The sequence below is a fragment of the Metopolophium dirhodum genome, chromosome 3 (genome assembly GCF_019925205.1).
Source record: "Metopolophium dirhodum isolate CAU chromosome 3, ASM1992520v1, whole genome shotgun sequence".
Classification (NCBI taxonomy): domain Eukaryota; kingdom Metazoa; phylum Arthropoda; class Insecta; order Hemiptera; family Aphididae; genus Metopolophium; species Metopolophium dirhodum.
The window spans coordinates 39290229-39314571 of NC_083562.1; the positions used below are offsets into that span (position 1 = coordinate 39290229).

The 24343-nt window shown below is 35.3% G+C and overlaps 1 protein-coding gene across 1 annotated transcript; it reads right to left on the reverse strand.

The window, feature by feature from the left end:
• Positions 1 to 37: 37 nt before the first annotated feature.
• Positions 38 to 19432, reverse strand: LOC132940539 (ion transport peptide-like). The gene is made up of 4 exons (XM_061008254.1): positions 18658 to 19432; positions 4508 to 4836; positions 2656 to 2785; positions 38 to 583 (listed from the first exon to the last, which is right to left on the reverse strand). The coding sequence occupies exons 2-3, from the start codon at positions 4834 to 4836 to the stop codon at positions 2656 to 2658; spliced, it is 459 nt and encodes a 152-aa protein (XP_060864237.1). The 5' UTR covers positions 18658 to 19432; the 3' UTR covers positions 38 to 583.
• Positions 19433 to 24343: the final 4911 nt, after the last annotated feature.

Sequence of the window (24343 nt, forward strand, 5' to 3'; positions counted from 1 at the left end):
TAAAAATATATTGTTAGTGAAACAAGGCTATGTGTCATAAAGTCATCAGAGTTGTCATCTTATATTTCATTTTTAAATTAAATAAATACAAAAAAAAAAATAACAGTTTTTTCTTTTTATATAAAATAAAAAATATTACACAGTTCTTATTAAAAGTTATTAAAATTGTTTTCGTTTATATATAATAATATAATTTATAATACAACTCTTAGAAATTAAAAACAAACAATTAAATAAGTTTTATAAACAAAAATTAAAAACAAAATCTTATGATCTATTTAATAAATTAGAAAAATTCATCTAGGGAAAGTAAACATATTTCTTCGATATTATTTTGTATGTAATGCTGTTGCTTTCTCTGAATAGACTAGAATAGGTTTTTTGACGGCCAATGTCTGGTTTATAAATAAATAACCAAAAATAAATAAAATATATGTAGGGGAGTACATATACTGTATTGTATTATTATATATTTTATTTCTTCCCCAAAAACTCGACCATCTGGTTGTATTGAGTCTCCTTCGTTAACATTTGAAGAGACTCCAAACAAGCCTTAAAGTATACCGTGTTAAAGCATGTAGATCTGTAAAAAAATAAACAAATATGACTATTAAGCTCCTATTGGTAAATATATTGATAATATTTCTCCAATAAATGTTGTGTAATAATAATATTATTTATGTTAGTAAATTATCAATAATGGTATTAAGGGTACAAAATACAAAAGTGGTAAAAACAGAGCCATTATTTAATCTTTGATAAAACAAAGAAGAAATGTAAAAAAAAGACAAACTATCACTTTTGCAAACACTATGAGATAAAGAAAAATTAAGATGGATTATGTCTTGCAATCTATTCCCTGCCACCCCTTCAAAATAATAAAAATCATGCAGACAATAATTTGTATGTAAAAACGTTTCTCGGCCTCTATTCTTTTATCATAATATATTATTTTATTTTTGTCGATTTCTGATAATAATAATAGACGCTTGCAACAAAAACTCCATAGTTTTAAGATTACTGACTAATATAATATCCCGCAAAGGTTTAATGCTACCTAATTCATTAATTATTATATTGATATGTTAAATGTGCGTTTTATAATGTAATCATTTTATAAAATGTTTTGTTGTAATTCTAAGCGTCAAAGTACAGCATTTCACGTATTTCCACACGTCGTTGGTTTTTTCTATTAATCCGCTTCGTTTTCGAAATATTAAACAAAAACTATAGACACGATATCCGTTCGCTTACAAACTGACCTATTTAAGTAGTAGCCGAGAACACGTTGTCTGTTTTAATAATCGCATTAGTCATTACCATAAGGCTCGGATGTTGTTAAAAATTGTTTAAGTCACATACAAATAAGTCCGCGGTGTATACAAACATAATTAGTGATGGTAAAATTCTCGGGAATATAATAAGTTTTTTAAATATTGATCATAGATTTCAGTTTTAAATTAAACTTATGGTTGTAAATGATCGAAATGACAGCTCTTTATTGATATTATGTCAGTTTAGATATTTATTCTTTATAAAAAAAGATATTAAGTAACGATAATTTAATTTTTTTAAATCTGTACAATGGTCAATGATCACAAAATAAACGATCTAACTTTCATTTATCTATATTTAAAAAATAAAAATAAACATACTAAAATTGAAATATTGAATAACTTTTACTAATACATATAATGAACAACATATATTTATATATAACTATAGGTACTTCAGTCTCTTTATTAAAAAAAATAAAAGCAAAACTGTACTCTTAACTAATACTTTTATAATAATAATGTATTATGATTTATGAACTTATGATAAAAAAAGGAAAAAAATTAATAAAGTATTCAAACTACTACTTTGTATTGAACTACGTTGTGAAAATAAACATAACTAGGCACTAAATAACTTTTTATTTATAAATGTAATGAATAAAATAAAAATTGAACTAGATTTCAGTCTTTTTGTTTAAATTGCTTTAAAATAAAATTAAAACAGTACTCTTAATTCATACTTTTGAACAAAATATACTAGTATAGACTGTCGTTCTATTCCAACTCAATTTTTTATTTTTTTTTTTTCAATATTCCCCAAGGAAATTCTCTGAGAGGTTGAGGAATATTCCGGAAATATTCCCTGTTCCCGGGAACATTCATTGGGGAATATTCCCAATGGCACATCACTAAACATAATGCAACAATTATTTGTAATTAAAGGAATTAGGTATATTTGTACACAATTTCCTACTTTATGATATAGGTTAAATTTTTTTGAAATGTGTATTTATACCACAAAAACTGAAAATGGTTTCTACTGTTTATCACAATGCATTTTTGTAAGTAGGTAAATATTCCATTATCGTGTTTTATCACCACTTAACTATTACAAAAAGTTTAACTTGAAAAAATTTAATGTATTAAATATTAGAAATAACGATCGCTAACAGCTGGATTCCATTGCAAAAATAAAATATACAAAAATGTTGACTCTGTTTAAGTGCAACGACATCCGAGCCCTAAATCGTATAACGCCTACGTAGGCAAGGACGAGAAAAGGTCAAAGGATAGGATCGGTGGAACGTAAAAATAATAATTAGGTGATGTTAGTAAATAATAATAATTATACTAATGATAAACAAAAGAAAAATAATACCTAAGCCCTAACCCCGACAGGATCAGCCCCGTGCAACTGTTTAATCCACTTCTGTATCTTTTCCACTTCGTCCTCAAGCAGGAGCACGTCCAGACATCCTTTGAAAAAATCTGTCGTGAAGCAATTTTTCCTGTAAAACCAACTGTTTGTTAGGTAATTGTGTCACTGTCTGACCATCGACGAAACGCGTCGAAGGCGAGAGTGGATTTTTCGGGGAGTGGGAGGGGAGGTTCGCGTGGATTTATAAAAAAACAAACCAAATTCAAAACATCACGCCCGTCGTCGAATCGATGCGATTTGTATTAATGAAATCGATTTGAAAAATACCAACTTCGGACGTGACCGATAGGCAGTGCTCGAATCGAGGGGGTACGGAGTATCTGCTTTTTATAATATTATGCTTTATATTTGTGCGCAGACCTCTTCTTATTATATCCTAATCATAATAAGACATTTAAATATTTAAGTGCGCAAATTGTTTTCACACTTTTGTTTGCCCCTTGTAATTTTTCCCAAATCAAGCACTGCCTATACAGATATTCTAAAATAATTGCAGTTTATTGTGCGTCGCGCGCTTCACAGTGACCTGTGGTGAAGAATGGATGACTACGCACTGGTCGGCATTCGAATCATCGCGGGGAAAAAAGAAACAATATAAGAACATAAAACCGAACGAGCCACCGCGGTTACGATCGAAGTATATTATACCAATTAACATATACCGACTTATACCGCGACACGGCTTGCGGTTCGCGGATTGTTGCGTGGAAAATATTATTATATCTTCGCAATTGCGTTTTTTCGCACAGATGCTCTCGTCGAGTGCAGCTGCTGCAATCGTGACGATATATTATTATTATTTCAAACAAAACCGACGCACGCGATATATTTTATACTTAGATGCATATATTTATATTGTTATATATTATTATATGTCTGCAGGACACTGTAGTGCCGTTTCACGTGGCATAACACATTTTAATTTACGGTTTGGGACGTCTGTCTAACGGACAGGAAGTAAATTATTATGTACATCGGAGAAAACATGCGATCCCGGATATAGAGTGTCGGTTACTCGGTTAGCACGCGTGAGTATAGATCTTTAAATCCTCAACGATAGTTTTGGGAGTATACCACCGACCGGAAGTGACTTACATTTTTATAATCCATATGAAGCATACAAGAGTACACATACAAGAGCCAAGAGATGCGTTTAGGAGACTGTCCTGCGCCAATATCGTACTACGCTGGGTAAGTCTGTAATTTTGTCTTTGATTTTTATTGTTACGGCCTCTTAGACCAAACTAACAGGCCCAATCCATCTCGATTCTCCTGTAGTACGTATGCCGTTGAAGTGAAATTCGGCAGCACATCTCTCTCAACACAGTCCTCCTGCTCCTCCTTATATAGAAAATATAATGCGAAAGACGCTTGTTTTTTCAGTATTTAATTGTCGCGTATTAAAAGAGAAAAAACCTAACGTTTAGGTACGTATATAATAGGTACACTTCATAACTATACTTATCTCGCTACAATATATTATGATAATTGTGCAAGACGCAAGTTGTAGGTAGGTACGTGTTATATAAAGTGAGCGCTATCGCGAAATTTCATAACAGCATAACATTATTTGGTTTGTTACGACCGAAAATAGCGAACCAGTTTTCGTAATGAAAAAAAAAAACCGCTTCTGAAAAACGAGAGGACGCGGCGGCGCGTAAACGGTGTAGCGGACTTGGGCTGGCTGCAAATCCGCGATAAATAGTTATTATTGGAACGAGCGAGCGGTGTGGGTGACGGGTCGCAAGGGGACGTGCGGGTGGAGTGGGTGGGGCGGGAAGGCGACGCGAACCTGCACAGTGAGTGGAGCTGTGGTTCCCGGAACAGGTTGTAACAGTCTTCGCACACCCTGTCCAGCCGGGCGAATATCGTCTTGTCGTACACGCCCTTGCATTGGATGTCGAAGAACGACCGCTTGCTGAGCGGGTGATCGATGCCCGACAACGACGGCGACGACGACCCGGCCGCGCCGCCGCTTGACATCATCCGGTGGTGGCCGCCTGAGTGGTGGTGCAGGTGGTGAGCGGCTGGCACGGCGACCACGGACACGGCCATTATCGCCATCAACGTGGCCACCAGCACTAGTGCGGGTTCGTAGCCCATCACACTGTATTTCGACATCTGTTCAAAACAAAACGAAAAATATAAACATTAGACAAATGCGAACAAACAAAACAGATAAATGTAATATATAATAATAAAGGCACCTCAAATATCATATTATTGACAAATATAGGTATAAAAGAGGTGTGACCGCCGTTTGCCAGCCGCCAATATTATATAATATTAAGCGAAGACTGACATTTTTAATGGTCGCGGATGAGTTTCGGGTGTGTGGGCGCCGCAGCCGCGGGATTAGTGTCATATGAGCAGGACGCCATTGGAACAACGCAAGTACGGTTTGTTATGAGAAAAAAAATTCGTTTCCTATTTGCATTTTATGCGCAGGCACGAGCCACTTTCTTTGACCAGTGCGATTTAATTCAAAATCGCCTTAGATTTGTTCGGGCTCTGTACGATAATCATACTTTAATAATAGTCCTACACAGAGCTGCGACCTCACAGCAAGAGAACAAAACCCTTAGTCAACAACATTTTGAATTATACAAAGTCTAACGTGAATAATGAATATGCACTGATAACACACACCCAAACAAACAAACACACACGCACACGCACAGCATACAGAGCGCTTCGAAGACATATTATTACGCGCCTCCGAGGAGCATATTATAATATTATATTCGTCAACTATTAAATATATATATATATATGCGGTGAAAAGAGTTACAACTTGCACAAATAAAGAAATTTCTATGAATATATTATACTATCATTGCCAATTTTTTTTCGTTGCACAATTTTTCGCGTAAACTCTGTCACCGCCCGACGACGGAATACCTCTATACACAATACACGCAAATATCATAATAATATAATACGAATTTGTATATACGCTGCAAACTTACGCGACTTCATATTATAAATATTTACACGATCGTGAAACCCACGACTGTGCTTAGTGTGATGTTTATATTCCGCTGCACTATAACATGATGGGCTGACAACGGTCGTTTATCATTTCATAATAACATAATATTATTATTAATTATTATACGCATTAAACTGATTAAACGGTTCGGGTTTGTCGTCTCACCAGCCCTGGTGCAGTGCACAGTGTACACGTATAGTATGTATACTAATACGACCTAGGTATATAGGCAGGTATCTAAATATTCCTTACGATATGCTGTATATTAAATCATGGCGACTTGGCATCACTATGACGGATGGTGCAGGACGATAATAATAATAATAATAATAATAATATATTATATCATTGAACAATTATCTGCAATATTATACTATAGGTTTATATATTTATATTATACGTTAAATACAATTATTTATATAAAGTCAATAATGTTGGTCAATCGTTATATTATATTATGTAAATACACCAGCTCCAGAGCGCCGCCGGGCCTGATTTATCAGATGAGGGTGCAGCGTATAACATTAAAATGTGAACACTTTACAAATTTGGCGTATATAAGTATATAAATATATATAGGTGTACACGGCGGTAACAGTAATAATAATAATAATTTATTGTTCTTACGCCAATGTCACCTCGGCGGAGCAGCGCACGCGTCATCGTCACACATACAGATTTAGGTATAGAGCGGGTAGGTACGACTGCATCACAGCCGCGCCATAATAGAACCTATATAATGTATATAGTACTATCATTGATTATAAATACTAGTACTTATAATCAATGGTATTATATACCGTATATATCGCGTGCATTGAGGTTTGCACCAGTATAATATTATATACATATAATATAATAATTAATATTATAATGACGACTGCGTTTGCGTTTTTTTTTCACTTGTTCAGCTTTCGCGTACATTTAGGTAATGCAATAATTATTACAATATTCGGATCGAGGTCGCAAAATGAATATTCTACTTATGGTACGTGAGACGATATAATATAATATTATATTATATACAGACTGATCGACATAACTGCCCTCAAATTTCTGCTGCGCCGTTTTATATTATATTATTATACAGTATTATACACGTCGTATTACGCGCTCTCTTGACGTCGAAACCCATTTGCAGGGCCTCTCCCAAGGGGGAGGGCTGTTATACATGGAGTTCAGGGGCCCGGCTAATTTAGGGGCCGTTAAAATAAATTAGTAACTTTTGAAATTTTGATAGAAATATTTATTTTATATTAATAATATTTTATAGGGCCCGCAATAACATTTAGTACAAAATTTTATGTGGGGGGGCCTGCCCATTTGCATAGGTTCTATCGACTTAACCGCAATAGTTCTGGTGCAGGAGCTGAGAAATTTCAACAATATCTATCGATCGAGGTTAAAAAAAATTATAGATTACTAACATATCGCTCCACATACGATACTCGTCGTTTCGAACTGTGTGTACGGTTAAATGTTTTTCACACACGAATCGGTTAAACGATGTTAATTGCCTTATTTAATCGTTGTTGGTCGATGCTTATTCACGCCAAACTCATATAGAGTATACCTGTGTTATTATATCATACTTGTAAGTTGTAGCTAATTACTTTTTTTGTAATAGGTAGATTATAATTTATAACCAATAATAACCATCAATGCACAGCATAATATTAGTTATGATATTGCAGTTAACGCGTTAAGCAATTAAAATATTTAATACTATGGGTTTAATACATATAAGCACTCGAACGAGATGTGGCAAAGTATAATATTATTGGAATAATATATTTAGAAAAATCGTCAATAAAAAAATGTTATATAATACCTATTATAATTTTATAAATAAAAATAAATGTATTATTTTTTATTATACATATCGCGTATTCGCATGCGTGTTATCCTTATATATAATAGTATAATATACTATATGAAATTAATTTCGACTCGCGCCTATATGGTTGTTTCTGTCAAAGCTGTTTGTTTCTATCCGAATAAATTGCGTTTATTACACGGTGTATTATTGGATTTATGCGACTCGTAATAGTGTATAAATACTAGATACTTACATATCTTTTATTTTCAACGAAACAAAATGTATATATAATAACAAGACAAACTATGTAAGACGATAATTGATTGCGCGCGTTTTTCTGTGATGTAATATAATGAATAACGACTATGTGAGATAAAAAAACTTGCGCTGGATCCAAGAAAAAAAATCGCATTACAATATAATATATACAACAGATTCGGATGATAAATGCACATGGGAGCTTTCTGTTTTCTTCTTTGGCGCGTGCAGCACACATGCAATAAAAGTTTTAGCCGGTCGCAAAATTCACTTACGACCTCGAATACCCCGAGGTTCGTATATTTTATGGCAATAAAAATGGCGCTGTTTCGCAAAAACGCAATTAAGACGCGCGCGGTTGCCCGTGTATATGTGTATATTTATATGTTAGCTTATATCTATGCACACGCCACATTATATATACTTGTGATGGTCTAATGTAGATTTAAAATCAATTAAACGATTATACGATGCGTGATGGCGGATGAGTGACCGGAGGAGGAGTAGTGTACGTTAATTTTACTACAGAATTTTCTTCGGGAGGCCCGAGCTCGGGGAAGAAACCTTGGGAGATTTGCAGACCGCGATTAAAACCCGAATACAAAATTTATACACCAGGCGGATATACTTGTTATTATATACTTGACATAAGTCATATAATTACCCATCTAAATCGCGGTATTGATGTATTATTTACATAAGGCTACATATAATAATAATAGATAGGTACTTATAAAATAAAATATTATTTTTTGCCGATCCACACACGGCGTTGCAGTAGATATGATCGCCATCACTCTTTGCATTGTCTGAAAAGCGTGGAAGGGTGAGATAAATCGACCTACTCTAGAACTGTGCAGTTTCAAACTGCAAAGGAAACGAACGTCTTAGAAAATTTGAACAATATAACCGAACAACGATGAAATCTAAATGTACAATTGAAAAGTTACCTGTTTGAAAAAATACTGCAAGAGGTGTTGGACCCCTGCACGTGGCTCAAAAGTATAGAATTATATATATATATCATATATCACGTGCACTCGGCGACAACTCGTGTTTGGAATAAAAGTCGGCGATCATAATATACCACATCACAATAATAGGTCCCCTGTTTTTTGCTCTATCTGTACGTCTCAATTGATATCGCCTCGGGAATCGAGAGGAGCCTTGACCTAGATCGGAAGACACACATTCCGCAGCAGAGGGTACACGGTCATCCACGGTAGACGAAAAACAAAAAACACCGGAAAGGTCACCGACCTGGTATATATATATATATATATATATATATATAGGTACAACTGTACAAGGAAAGGCGGAAATGCAGAGATTCTGTCGCATCACCACCACCACCGACGATGGGCAGCGACGGTGTAATTACCGAGAGATGGGATTTTCGTATACGTACAAAATACGTCTCGGAAAGTGTCGTGTTAGCATTATTATTATTGTACTTATATATTATTATAGGCATTTGTAAATTATTATTACCTTTTATTATTATTGTGCGATGCGATGCGATAAGTGTACAATATTCAGTTTGCGGACGGAAACCAACGATGCACAATGATTATACCTAATATAATAATATTATATATAGGTAGTTTTATTGTATGCACATGTGGAACGGCCGAAAGTGTGAGTAATACTCGCGACGTTACTATTATTATTATCAATTATAAGCTTTATACACACTTGGGCACGGCGCATACACGTACAACTGCACTGGCTATATCTCTGTACGACTATACAGATAGATAACCCGAACCGACACATCAAAGGTTTGTTCCAAAGGACTGCCGAAAACTGCTAACGCACGCGCTATTGAAAATGCACACGCGAAACAATAATAATAATACAATCGTATATTATGGTTCACTAATTACTCGGCGTCATACACCATTAATTGCGCAGTATTCAAATATAATAATTATCTGACATTAATAATATTATATTATATTGACCCTTGAAGATCGTCAGAGAAATTATAATATTATCGACATTGGCGGGCATCGCGTATAATCATAATAATTCGCCAGACGTATTTATATCTATTTATATCTATTATATACATGATTATCGTACGAATACCTAATATTATCTATATAGGCTATATACGTCACAAAATCCAGTCTCATCCCGATTGGAAATCGTCGTCGGATCGTTTCTGCACGGAGGTATTTTTTCTCGAATATTTTTATTTTATATAATATACGTTTGTATATTTTGTTTTTTGTTTGGCACAGACGCTGCGCATCTCATGCAATCCGTAAAAACGTGACACGATTCGTTTGACGTCAGAAAAAAAAAATTAAAATCCGACGTATTTCTGCAAAAAGAACCGATGGCCAAAACCACTCGTTTCGCACGACCATGACATCCGACGGCGGCCATAATTGCGTGTGTGATGATAACGTTACAGCTTTCGTAATAGACGTGAACAAGAAAACTGGACAGTTATTATTATTATTATTGCCGAACGGATTTTTCGAAAAACATATATAATAAATATATTAATGTCGCTATTCCTAGACACGCGCATGTAGTCTTTCTATTAATTCGGCAATTTGTTTCTAGATGTCGGCCATGCGAAGTTAAAACACCGAAAGACAGCTATAATTTCACTTCAACACCGAGTTAATTAAACATCTCTCCGAGCCGCCGACAGAAATATCTGTAGACTGTACTACCATATTAGATAGTACGCGTACGATATGGCATTTGATTCTTAAAATAATGTGAACACAATATATATATATATATACCTATAATTCAGACATATATTATGCATACTGTCATCATCTGCACGTGATATCTGGGTGATAGGTGGGTCAAGTCAAATCGAGATGACTTTAATAAATGTCGACACAGCAGACTCGTAAATAATGATTGCAAAAGAAGTCACGATGATAACTTCACGAATATCGAACTTTCAAAATAACGTTTTTAAAACATTTTGTTGATTGAAACATTAGTAAATTTGTAATTTATTTTAGGTAACAATTATGCCAAATTACTATAATGTCTACACTCTACATATTATTATAATATATGTTCTGGTATATATCTACATTAATTTATGTGGGTTTATAGAATGTGACTGCAGAAATATTAATGCGTATACTAGACGAAAAAAAAATACCTAGGATTTTAAAAAATGTCTGTACATTTTCTTTGTTTTAACGCCAAAACGGTTCTTAACGATAAACATAAGTGGGTCGTTCAACTGTGCAAAGATAAAAGTGTACTCGCAATTATAGTATGGCAGTTTCAGTTTCAACGCGATTGAATATTATTGTACGTTTATATAGGTAAATACACGTCATAATATGAAGCTGAAACATAAACTCGAATCCTATCGAACGGATTTATTTATTTTTCAGACAAAATCGAGTGTAATTCGCTGACTAATTTATGCACCATATGTGATTTTTCTATATATTATGTAAAATAAAACGGCAGTGCAGTTAAAGAGACCGTCGTTCTGTGTATAATCGACAGGTATACCCGGTATTTCATGTAAATGGAAAACCCGACTTCACCTTGGATATAATCAACAAATATATAAAATACAAAGCTTTATAGGTGTATCTCGGTTTTAGACTTTAGTGTACCTATCAGTTCACGGGAAAATCGGCGTTAGTGTGCATACCAAGCTTTGTGATTCATAGAATTGAATACGAACTTAAGTGTAAAATCAGTCAACGACTATGGCTGCGCCAATTTCAGGTAGTAACTGCAGCAGTCCATCATAAATCAAGACACCATACTAGAGAATTAATCGGCTTTTCGCTTTTGCACTACAATGTACACGCTTGTATCACATACGGATTTAGGTACCTATACAATGGTATACAACAGGCTACAAACCTACAGTGAATAAAATATAAATTCACTCAAGACAATAAATATGCAAGTACTCTATTTATTTAATGTTATATATGAATTATGAGTATATTATAACTACGGAAAGAACGAGAGGATAAAAATCCTATCTTTACTCTCAGGGCTGATGAAGAACCACGCACAGCTCGCGATAGGATGGAACACAATATGCGAGAAGAACATTCAATTAAATCGTTGCGATCAAAATATTATAGTATTGAAAATAACCAACTACTGGCGATAACGCGAGCGCATGCGACGACCATATACCGATTTTACCATAGAATCAACAATAAATAAGTAATCGTATTATGATATTAAACAAGTATATACACAACCCAAAAGTGTTTAATAAATTATGCTGCACATCATTCAGTAATCCCAGAAAATTGCCATAATTTGAACACCAACGACAAACCTTATAATAACATATTATAAATTATAATTGTCACGCATTCGATTTCACGTGGCCGCGGAATGGTATAATATGTGAGCAATATATGTGATTTTAATCAGGCACGTGGACGTATACGTCATAACTCATAATATTACCATAGTATGAAAGCATTCAATTCGAATATTCATACTTCAAAGTATATAATATAACTATATTATTATCGTCATTCGCAAGTTTTCGCCTTACGTCGTGACGAAAATTGAAAAGAAAATGTGTTGCGCAAGCATTGACACGGAAAATCTCCGTCTATAGATACTGATACTGGTGCTGGGACGGTATCAAGTACATATACCTATAATAAACTATTATGGGTGTGCATTCATTATAAATTACAATATACATGGTATAATCCTGCCGACAAAATACATAGTATATGCTACAGAGTGCGCCATATCGTGTTTTCCCAATTTTTCCACAAGTGAAAATCTGTAGAAAAAAACGGGAAAACGACGCCATGGCTCGCCCTGTATAATGATATATTGTAAGTGTATATAGTGTATAAACGCACTGATTGAATATAATAAACATATACAACAATATAGGCAATAAAGTTTGTACATGCGTCGTGGTGCGGTTATAATTACGTGAAATACCAATGGTTAAAAAATTCTTCGATAAGAGTAGATAAGCGTCGAAAGAAAAATATATAGGAAAATAAAAACAATATTGGAATGGTGCAGGTGTTGTTAAACCTATGTAGTATGTTTATATAATTATATCGATGGCGTCTGTGTACGTGCGGTAAGACGCACGAGTGTGTGATTGTGTGTGTGTCATGTGTGTCGTATAGGTATACCTATATAGTATATACAGAGTGATTCATCGCACGCATGTTCACCCTTGTATTTTTTTCTTTAATAAATAATTTATTCAAATCTTTTTTTTTTTAAAGCGAAGATTTATTTTAATTTTTAAATATACTTAAAGATCATATTATTCCCATATAAGGGTGTCACATAATATAATGTTCTGTTTTTGAAATGTGAGTACACATATTTTTAATTGTAAATTATCTATAGTGCATGATTGCTTTGAAAATGCCTAATTCAAAATTCAAACGAGTAGTCTCTCGGTTATAAAATATTTGTATTAATAGTCCTTATAAAAATAGTTTTACAAAAATATAAAATAGCTGCACGATTGAAGAAAAAAAGGGGGTGAGCATATTTGGTGAATCACCCTTTATATATGTTTGATATCACATGTAGTGTAGTCGACTATTGCGTATGTACTATATCATAATATGTGTACCCATTTATTGTATATAATTATTTGGTTGACCGACACGACAATGATAATGGAAATATCTTAGGAATTTCGACGTTTCGGTTTCTTTGCGACGATTTTGCCATCGTTCTTAATGCATGCGTGACGATGTCCTGTCGGCTGTCATATCCACTGATACAGATACACCATCACTGTTCCTATACGCACACGAGAAGACGCATGCGGTTTTCGAGACGCAATAATAACAAAAATAATTACCAGACGTGACGTGGCCACGTGGGTGCCATATGCGGGGGCGCGGGCAGTGGTGGCCCGTATAATATTATTGTAATCGTTTCACCCCGCAAAATAATATTGTCTCCTATCAATGATTTTATACTTGAGTACCAACATTTAACGAATATCTCGCGAATCGAACGCAATATAATCATCATTATGATATGTGTGATTTACCTGTAGAATCGCGATTGAGGGGGGGGGGAAAGTTGGCTGTTCATTCTCGAATCTAATTTGGAAAAGTTCCGTTAGCCGACATTTCAAACCCGAAATCGCGCCACTTGTGGGGGGGGGACACGCCCGACGGATTGGCGCGACTTCGCGGTCAGAGTTTATTATTATTATTATTATTTATTATCATCGTTATTATTACCGCGGGACAGAGGACGCAAAATCGCCTGCGCTGGCCGCGAAACTGACAACCAAGCGCGGTCAGCGTTTATTTGTGGACAGACTACAGACGGCGGCGGCTGCGGCTGCGGAGGACACGCACGATTGACCGGCAGAAACCGTCTGGAAACGTTCGCAGACGTCCTGCCGGCGTGGACACGCCAAACAATTTACGACGGCGGCACATACGGATAAATCGTACTTGCAGCCGCCGCACAGTATAAAAATAATATATTACCCAAATAATAAATTTTACGCGAAAATATGACTAAGAAATGAGTAACGTGTGGAGGAAAAAACGACCGATAAATCGGGTGGCGTCTTGGCGATCGACCGCACGAAGAATATTATTATTATGATTTATGATGAATGATAACGACCTGCATCACAAGAGTGATTTGTCGCTCACACGTGTCTGGCGCCTGTTTCCCCGAGTTCTAGCCAGTTCCGGCACGTGAAAAAAAAAACGAACTCCCGTGGATTTTCGCTTAAAATTTTCAGTTGCGCAATAGTATATTCTATTCATAACCTTTCTTTTGCGTTCACTTGCTTCGTGGAAGCGCCGCACTCCTATTTAAAGCGGTCCATTGACTGGTTGACTTCAAAATAGGTATACCTGCAATAGCTACTATTAATATGCAATGAATCGATCAGGTTTTCGTACTTTAATTATTTTAAAAAGATCATATATTTATGTAAGATAGCTAATGCCTTTGTTTTATGCAATATACAACACCGGGGTTCACAAACAAAAAATATTAAGATTTGGTTTGCTGAAAATATTTAACAAATTTAATAGGTTCATACTGAACATAATACCTAAGTTACTTTCAACTTAGACATTGTCTACTTATTAACGACAAGTTACATCACAATAAATGTCAACAGTATAAAAAAAAAGCAAACACTTTTAATCACTAACAGCCGGACGAAAATAGTCGCTTATCGTGTAGGTACTGTTAATTTTGGACGACTATAATACTATTTAATATTTATCCGATTTGTAATTATCACAATATAATTGTCAATAGCGCGGACCGTGAGAAAAAAACAAACAAAAGTCGTTATAGTGACGCCATTAACCGCAATAATAATATCACCGCTGCAGGTCACGGTGATCGACAGACGACTACGATCGTCGTTGATACCTATATTAGAAAAAAACCTGCAAAATTTTATATGCTTCTTTTAAAAACAAAATTGAGTCGTTTCTATATTAAGCACAACGACGACGGCAGGACCTCGCGAAATTTTAACGGCCGTGTGCATATATTATAGTATATACGCGTATTATTATACATATTATTTACAGTGTTTTTTTTTCCGTCGGTTTCGGTATGACGTACGAAGGTGTATATCAATACACGACGAATTGTACATAATTATGTTATTATTATGCGTATGTTCTCCTCCTACTCGGACGCCGCCAAACACAGACCTAAATACGACGGCGGTGGCCAATTAGTCGTTCGCTAAGAGAATATTACGCGCAATTTCCTCGGGCCATATGCGTATATATATATATAATACATTACACGGCTAATAAAACGAAAAATAAATAAATAAAAGCGACGTTTCTATTTTTAAAACGCGCGCCGCCTCCGCAACCGGTTTTGCGCCATTGATTTATGCGGTCGCGATGATGATGACGATAATAATAATAATTATAATCATACATTTCTTCATTTATCCTACACGCACACGCACACGTACACACTACAGCAGACCACGCCGGCCACCGGCCCCTGTCCTGTCGGCTGTCTTGTCGTCGACGGCAGACGGTTTCCCACGGCGGCGGCGGTCGTAGTATATAGATCTCTTCGGAACAATATAATATTATTTTATACGCGGTAGGTAGGTACAACAAACGATAACCTTATACGGTGTATTAATTGACCGTGCGAGAGAGACTGCAGAGACAGAGCGAGAGAGTTGTGAGGGAGAGGGATAAAAAAAATTCTACTACCGAAGGCATATAGGTAAAAGCCTGGAAATACTCGATGGAGAAAAAAAACGCTACTCGAACCCGAGACCGACCGCGTTTATATTTTCATATAATATAATATTATTATATTATGTATACGATATTTGTATTTTATATTCAAGGCGGTCCCTCGGCCGCTTAAAAACGGAAATTAACTATAAAGAAAAATAAAACGCGGGCACCCAAACCAGTGGCAAAGACGGCGGCGGGGTCGCCCGCTAAATAGAAAAGAATTCAACGCACCGCCGCCGCCACCACTTGCCCAACGGCTATTTCAGAACATCCAATACACACAATGGTTATTTTAGATTTATTTTATTTTTATATTGCCCGTTGTATTATATACGCACCTATATACACGAAATGTAACCGATTAGTTCGCGACCGCTGATGTGTATACAACGCGCTCGTCGTGCTATACGTCGCTCGTGGCTCGTCCGCGTTCGTTCACGCGTTTCCGTTTACGTTTACGTGACGTCGCGGTAATGAACGGGCGCGCGCGGCATCATTATTTCCGTCGGAAAATCGCGGACGCAGCACCGCCGCCGCCGACCCCGTTCAGACGACGACGGTAAACGGGGACGTGCGCGGCGCCCCCAAAGCGCTCCGGAGACGTGCGCCTCCCCCCCCCCCCACCACCAAAAGACCCTGCTCCGGGACGCGTAAATCAATCCCACCATCGACGATGAAAACAATATAATATTTCCACATTGAGTTTTTCCACACATCGTAGTAAAGTCATCTTATAACATATAATATTATTGTTAGACGGCGAATGCGTTTTTATTTCCGTTTAAATAAATCGTTTGTAAAACGGTGCACAACTCGATCGTATTTCCGCACTATATTATTAAATTTGAACACCGGGGCGGATCCGGTATCTATCATCGCGAAAATTGTCTTACGTTTTCTAACTCTGTCGTGATTGATGAATTGCGCGACTGCAGGGTTTCGACAAAACCATTTTAACTGCCAGATTTCTAACTGCTGCAGCAGCAGCGGCAATGCACTGGTGGTTAATGGTCATCACTTATCACATAATATAATTATTATTATTTTAAACATTTTAATGAATTTATAACGCATCGGTATGAATAATAATAAATCGGTAGGTAATATTATAATTTTAATTTAACTACCTACGATATTATTATTGAGATTAACAATTATAAAATAATTTATCGGTTTATTTGATAAATTATGTTTTTATTGAATGATTATTACCGTGACATTTTACCTACTGCAGAGACACAGTATTTTTCAACCATGTTAAAACGTAAATAATAAAATAATAAACAATCTATATCATAATAATAAATATTATACAATATTAATTATTATTGACCAAAAATAGGAATCTGCGACGATTACAAACTTTAATCAACTGACCTTTCAACTTTCAGTGAAAGTGATACCAAAATAGGTATACAATGTGTATACGTTATAGCCGTACAATGTACAAATTACTCAATATTGCATTTATTTCTGTGATTCTATTTGTATAGATTTAGTATTTCAAGATTATTTATCCAGAATCCAGATTATTTTTAAGATGTTTAAATCTGACGTTTTAATAAATAATTTTACTTCATAAATCAATTTGGATTTACATACAACATATATGTTTGATAGTTATACTGCTATGATGTATTATATTTTACGGGAATTAAAAAACACAACTTTATTCAGATGTACAGAAAAATGTTAGAATTCTTAAAAACCCTGCAGTTATGGTACGTAATATGTTTGCGCATAGGTCGAATATAGACGCGTAGGTCATACAGGTACAATATTGTTTTATGTATAGTATATTATAAATGTTATAGGTATAGTGTATTTTATAATAAGTATATTGTGTAATAGCTAATAAATAATGATACTGATATTGAGATAACTGAAACGCGTCAAATTGTGTTTAAAAGCTTTTTATAACTCGGTCGAGTGACACGTGCGAATCTAAAACGTCTTGGTTAACCTGTTGCACTATCGTCGAACACGATATAATAATAATATCTGTCGCAATTAACGCACCGCGCGCGGTGATACAATTAGAGTTTATACACATGTTAACGATACAATAAATACGTTTTCCGCAATATATTGATAATTCAACGGCGAACATTTAAGTTCGTAAATCGTGTCGATAAAGCGATATGATATTATAAGGACTTACGAGTTATCGTCGTCAAAGTGTGTGCCACATTTGTCGATTGCGACTCGCTTTTAGCGTATAGGACACGTATATAGTACACGTATATAGTACACGTAATAATATATCCTAATCGTTATCTCATTATTTAACGACAGACAACCGATCGGAAACAGAAACGGAACCCTAAAATATGTCATAGCCCATAGGTACCTAGTTCAAACATTAAAAATATCGAGATAGCAGGTTTTGTGTTCTAACTTTAAATACAATAATACAATCAGATTTTGTGGCCGCACAAGGGTTGACGTGGTATATTACGTGGGGTGCATGCGGCGAAACAAGTGTAAACCCGTTCCGGCGGCGTGCGGGGGAAGGTTTATCGTAGACGCGATGACGACGACGACGACGGTACTAACCTAGGGCACGCGGACGTGACGGCGGCCGCTGGCGAACGGTCGGCGGCGGGGCGCGTGGGACGGAGACAACGACCTACGGTACTTACTGTGTTACGAGAAACAACGGCCGTGGCTGAGGCGGCGTCCACTGAGCGGGCGATTCTGCCCGTTTGCGGTGACGTTGCGGCGTCTGTCAGGCGGTGGCCCGGAGGACCTCCGGCTGCGGTTGCGGCTGCGACGTCGGCAATTAACCGAGCGGGACTGAATGGTGTAACGTCCGGTCGCGGTATAATGTTATATTATACAGAACCGTCCGAGGGTGCAACGGGAGCGCACTGGCGCGGGCTCAGGTTTTCGAGTGGTTGAGCACGAATATGTATTCGACGAAACTGTCTCCCGACGGTTTGTACGCCGGTATCATCTTAGTGGCGCGGAGACCATATTATTTTCTCTTGCACTGTGCAAAAACGAGCTGGTACGTCCGGATCGGGCGGGCGGGCCGCGGATAACAAAAAACGCGCACTCTGATAGCGCGGCGACTCGGGGAGGGTGAGAAAGAAACAGAAGTCTCGAGACAAAAAAAAAACCGACGAAAAAAAATTCCAAAAACGAATAAACTGTTTAGAAAAAAAAAAATGTATTAAAACGACACTCGTCGAGCGGCGGACGACTTTGATTGGCACGCGGTGCGTGTATTTAATTTATTATTACAATATCACAACAATCGTAAACGTATCGAATAATAGGTGTATGTGTGTTTAATTGACGGCGACTCGTTTTAAACTAAGAACGAAACCGACGAGCGTTGCACGTTTATGCGCCAAACTGCGATCCACTACTCCATCGCGGCGAGTCGCCGCCGCCGGACACGGTTCCCTCTCTCTGAGCGCCGTTCGCTTGGCTCCGTTCCACCGCCACACAGCCGCAGCCGCCGTGTGTACATCGCCGTGTGTACGTCAGCTTGTGGGCACTGTTCACACAAACAGACACACACACACACACACACATCCACCGTATAAATTTCATTACTCTTGAGCTACTGCCGCGTGTGTGCGTAAGATTTTTATTATATTTTAAACGACCGCGATTCGCGTGCTCTCGTCATCGTCATCGGCCGCGCCATTCAGTCTCCCGGCCGTGTCGTCCCGCCGCCGCCACCTACCCCTCTCCCGGCACGACGACGACGACGACAACGCATCGCTGGTGATATATCGCCGACCCCACCCCTTCGCCGGTAGATTTCGATTTTTATTTTTGCCGACTTACCGCCGCGCGATAAACGATTTACCATTGGCACCACAGTCTACGGACGAAAAGTAATAGGTAGGTAATCACTATAACCAGGTAAAAGGTATACTGTAGGCACCTGTACTTTTGTACCGATAACGTATAACGGAGTACTTGCTCGTTATTCACGTCCTTCCTAGACAAGTTCGTGATCGCATAATGACAGTTTGACGTCTGTAAATAATTATTACACAACGGAAATAATTATATATAGACTTCAATAAAAACTGTGTGGCGTTAAAAAATATTATTATTTTTTTTTTAATTGTTATAAAAAAATGGAATTAACATATAATAGCAGTGCCGCCGTTATAAATGCTCGCATTTCGGGACTTAAAGTTTTGACGTTATAGTCAGTTTGGCGCGCTTTCCGGCACGTTTCCAATCGCAGTCAACAGAATACTTCATTACTATATGATTGTTAAATAAAAAATAACTGAAAAATCAAAATTCCATTTATTTTTTTTTCTAAATTTTAATTTAAATTCGTTTTGTACAGTGTAGTTATGTAAATTGAAAACAAATACTGAAATCCTATCAAACACGATTCTTATTATTTTTTAATACATAATATAATAGAATTTATTTATTGGCTTACGACTTACGAAGAGTAAAACATATTTTCCTCTAGTTAAAAACAACACAATTATTTTACAAAAATAATTAACTACCTACTGACATAATAACTTTTTGCATAATAGAAATACAAGAATAAATTTAATACTTAAAAGTCTTATTAATTTTATTAAAATTAATGTTTACAACTTAACATAAATATTATTAAACTTGACTATATCAGCAATCAATTATAGTTCTATATCGTAAGTATTGATAAGTGATAACTGTTATAATCAAATAGATTTTTTATTTTTAATTATTTGCATAATTATTTTTATTTATTACATGAGTGATGAGTTAATTAGTTTAAAATAACCAAATAAATAATATCATTGGGTGCACTATTTAACTCAAATGCAAAGCCAACTACATCCTTATAATATATTATTAGAGCACAAAGTACTGTATAATATGTCATTCAAGAACCAAATAATGAATTTAACTCAATATATTATATTTAACATTAGACTTTTTTTGGAATGATGATTAATGACTTACAGTATTATACCACATATAAAATAATAATTTTTCTTTATGCTGTATTTAAGGGGATTAGGAAAATTATTGCATAAAATATTATGTATTGAGTGGGTATCTATTATTTAATAAGTACTAACTGTATAGGTACCTACGACTTGTATAGTTGTATTATTGTAACAAAATAAATATTTTGTGAGATGGCTTTAACAGTGATAAGTATGTACTATAATAAAGTAAAGTAAACTAATTATTTACTAAGTAGTCGCTTATAAATTAATAAATATCGGTGTTTTACATTTTTACCTCATTTATGTACATTCAAATATTATTACTAATTTATAATAAACAATTATGAATGGATTAAAAAACATTTATCAACTAAATTGTACTAAACGTAAGTCGTAATAAAGATATTACTTAGCCCAAACAATTTTGAAAATTAAAATTTAAATGTTGACGGATATATAGACAATACGCCGGATTTTTTTATAATTTATTCATTTACGTCAATATGTTTAGAACAATATAAATATAAAACTAAAACTTTCGCGATTTTTATCCGTCTAAAAATAAAATAAATGTGTATAATATATATAGATTTTATTTTATTTCAAAATAAACATTTCTTTTATTTTAAACTGTTGTTTCTCTTTCTCACTTATAATGATCATGCCAAAAATTATTTATAGTGAAAATTTACAAAAATATCTTAGCAAATAGGCCGTGAACAACGTTTTTGTTTAGCTTTGAATTTTTTATGAGGTAAAAATTATATTTTAAATTTCTAATTAATTGACCCATACAGGTATGCAGGTGACCAATTCAATGAATATTTATTTAGTGATCATGATAAAATATATTAATTTTATTAAATATATCAATATTATTCCTCATAAACTTTAGTCTTGGATTTTTTTTTGTCTAATACTATAAAAAATAACCAATACATATACATCCCTATCTGCATACTATTATGATCTCATTGACTCATTCATTCACTGAAAACGGTGTGTGATGATTAATATTGACCGCATAAACTGTGAACTCAACTCTGTAAATCAATGCAAATATAAAAATATATAAATATAAACCTACAGCTATTACGAAACAGGGTGTGCATGTGTGTGGTAGTGGTTAATATTATTACGAAGTTTTCAACGTATCGCGTACATAATTATTAATATATGTTTTATAAGTTTTACACGTAAAACTGTTATCAGAATTTTCACATTCCCTTGAAGTTGTTTGTGCGAATAGAAAATTGAAAACAAAACATACCTACCTACGTAACGCCGTGCATAATAATAAAATACATACCTAATATCGTATGCGAACATATTTTAAGGAGAACACTATAATGTGCAAAATAATTCGCCGAGGTCATATTATTATATTATATTATGTTACACTACTGCACACACCAACTCAAAAACAACAATTAAATGTTTGGCGCCGTGGTATAAAGAATGAAGTTTGTTTTTTTTTATATTCTACCGCCGATAACTACTCTGCAAGTGTAATTATTTAACAATCTGTGCAAAATTAGATAACGTAACGACCGCGATGCTCTTGGTGAACTTGATAAAGCTGTAGAGATCTATAGGTACACACAATATACGCACAAGCAGTGTAGGCACATAATACGTGTGGTAGGTCGTAGGTATATAATACACTTGAAATATATATAGGTATAGGTGGTAATAACCCAAATAAGGTATCTTATTTCACACGTCGCACAAATAATATAATGCGTAACTATATCATAGTATAGTACCAATATAGATAATAGATACATTGTACGGCGACTCGCCTCAGCTACGCAGACTCAGTGGCGCGATTGCCAGCTGGATGGCTGGGAATGTCGATCACTGGCAGTGGTGGTTCTAGGGGGGGAGGCCTAGGGGCCTCCCCCCAAACTGTATTTCTAAACAATTTTATACTGTTAAAAACAAAATTACAAAAAAAAAATCATCGACATTATCTGAAAATTATGACTTGTCTCCCCCCCTCTCTAATCATGTCACTGGCGCCACCCTTGATCACTGGAGCCTCCAATATTTGTCGATTATATAGCTTCCCCGCCAAAACCACAAAAATAACCCATTTCCGTATTTGATGTCAAATTTTACAACAAATATCAGATCGCTTCACTAGATCAATTTGGTAAGTTGGAATGAAAACTCGTGTAAATTCCCATGTTCCACGTGTGTTAGACAAGGACAGAAAATCATCGCTCCGATAATAATAATAATAATAATCCCCTTAAGAGCGCACTATATTTGTTTTCTTTCTTTGATCCACGCGCATCATAGCAAATTTTACGTTCACAAGAATGATTATACTCATAAAAATTTCTAAAACTAGAGTGAAATGACCTCTTATAAAATTTAAAGGTAAGATTATGAGTTATGAGTATTCCTACAATGTACAAACAATTTACAATTTTAAAATACTCATTACTCGCTTTAAAATTGAAATATAATAAAACGCCTATGAGGTGCCCTAGATAATAATCTTACTTTTAAATTTGATAAGAGGTCAATTCACTATGATTTTTAAACCAACATAGCTAAACGTGATCTGCTGAGCGTACAATTGGCTATGTTATCCACTTGTGTTATCAAACTATTATCCAATAAAAAGCGTATAATCATTAGTTAATGATGTTATCCTCGTTGCGGCTGAGGTAAGGAACAGGATCACTGGAGATGGATTCCTCCCCTCTAATTCGAACATAATATTATAGTTTACCATTTATACGCGATTTTACGTCTCGATAATAATGCACTTATACCTATACAGTGTGATTACTGATTCCTTTTAAAGGTAACACTAAATAATTCTGTCCAGTGACATCGGATTAATATGCGGTTTTTGGGAGGGGATAGGGAATACATAAATACACATTTCTTGATGATTTTTACATTTTTAGATCTTTCCGTGTGCGCATGCGCAATACAACTTGCATTTTTTTGAACGGCAACAGGTGTTTTGAATACCAAATTCGGGTAGACCGAATTTTTTTAAGTCGATTTGGTCCTTTTTACCATAGTTCTAAAATCAAAATTGACCAAATGGCAACCAGTCAAAGTTTCGATTAAAATTATTGAATTTTTCAACAATCACCCTAGAATTTTTTGAATTATTATAAAATTTTAAGTATTTTTTTTGTTTCCGTAGGTTTTCAGATATTATTAAATCATTTAAATTTAATTTTGAGGAATTAACTAACCTCAATTAGACGTAAATGTAATATAAGAGAACATTAAAATAGAATTTTTTTTTCATCTCCATCCCTGGCTTATTATCCTTTGAACCTTTTCGAGCACTTGGCCGAGTAGTCTTATACGACATGATATAGTATATATTTAAATACCCGTGCATGCGATAAATACATAATAATATATT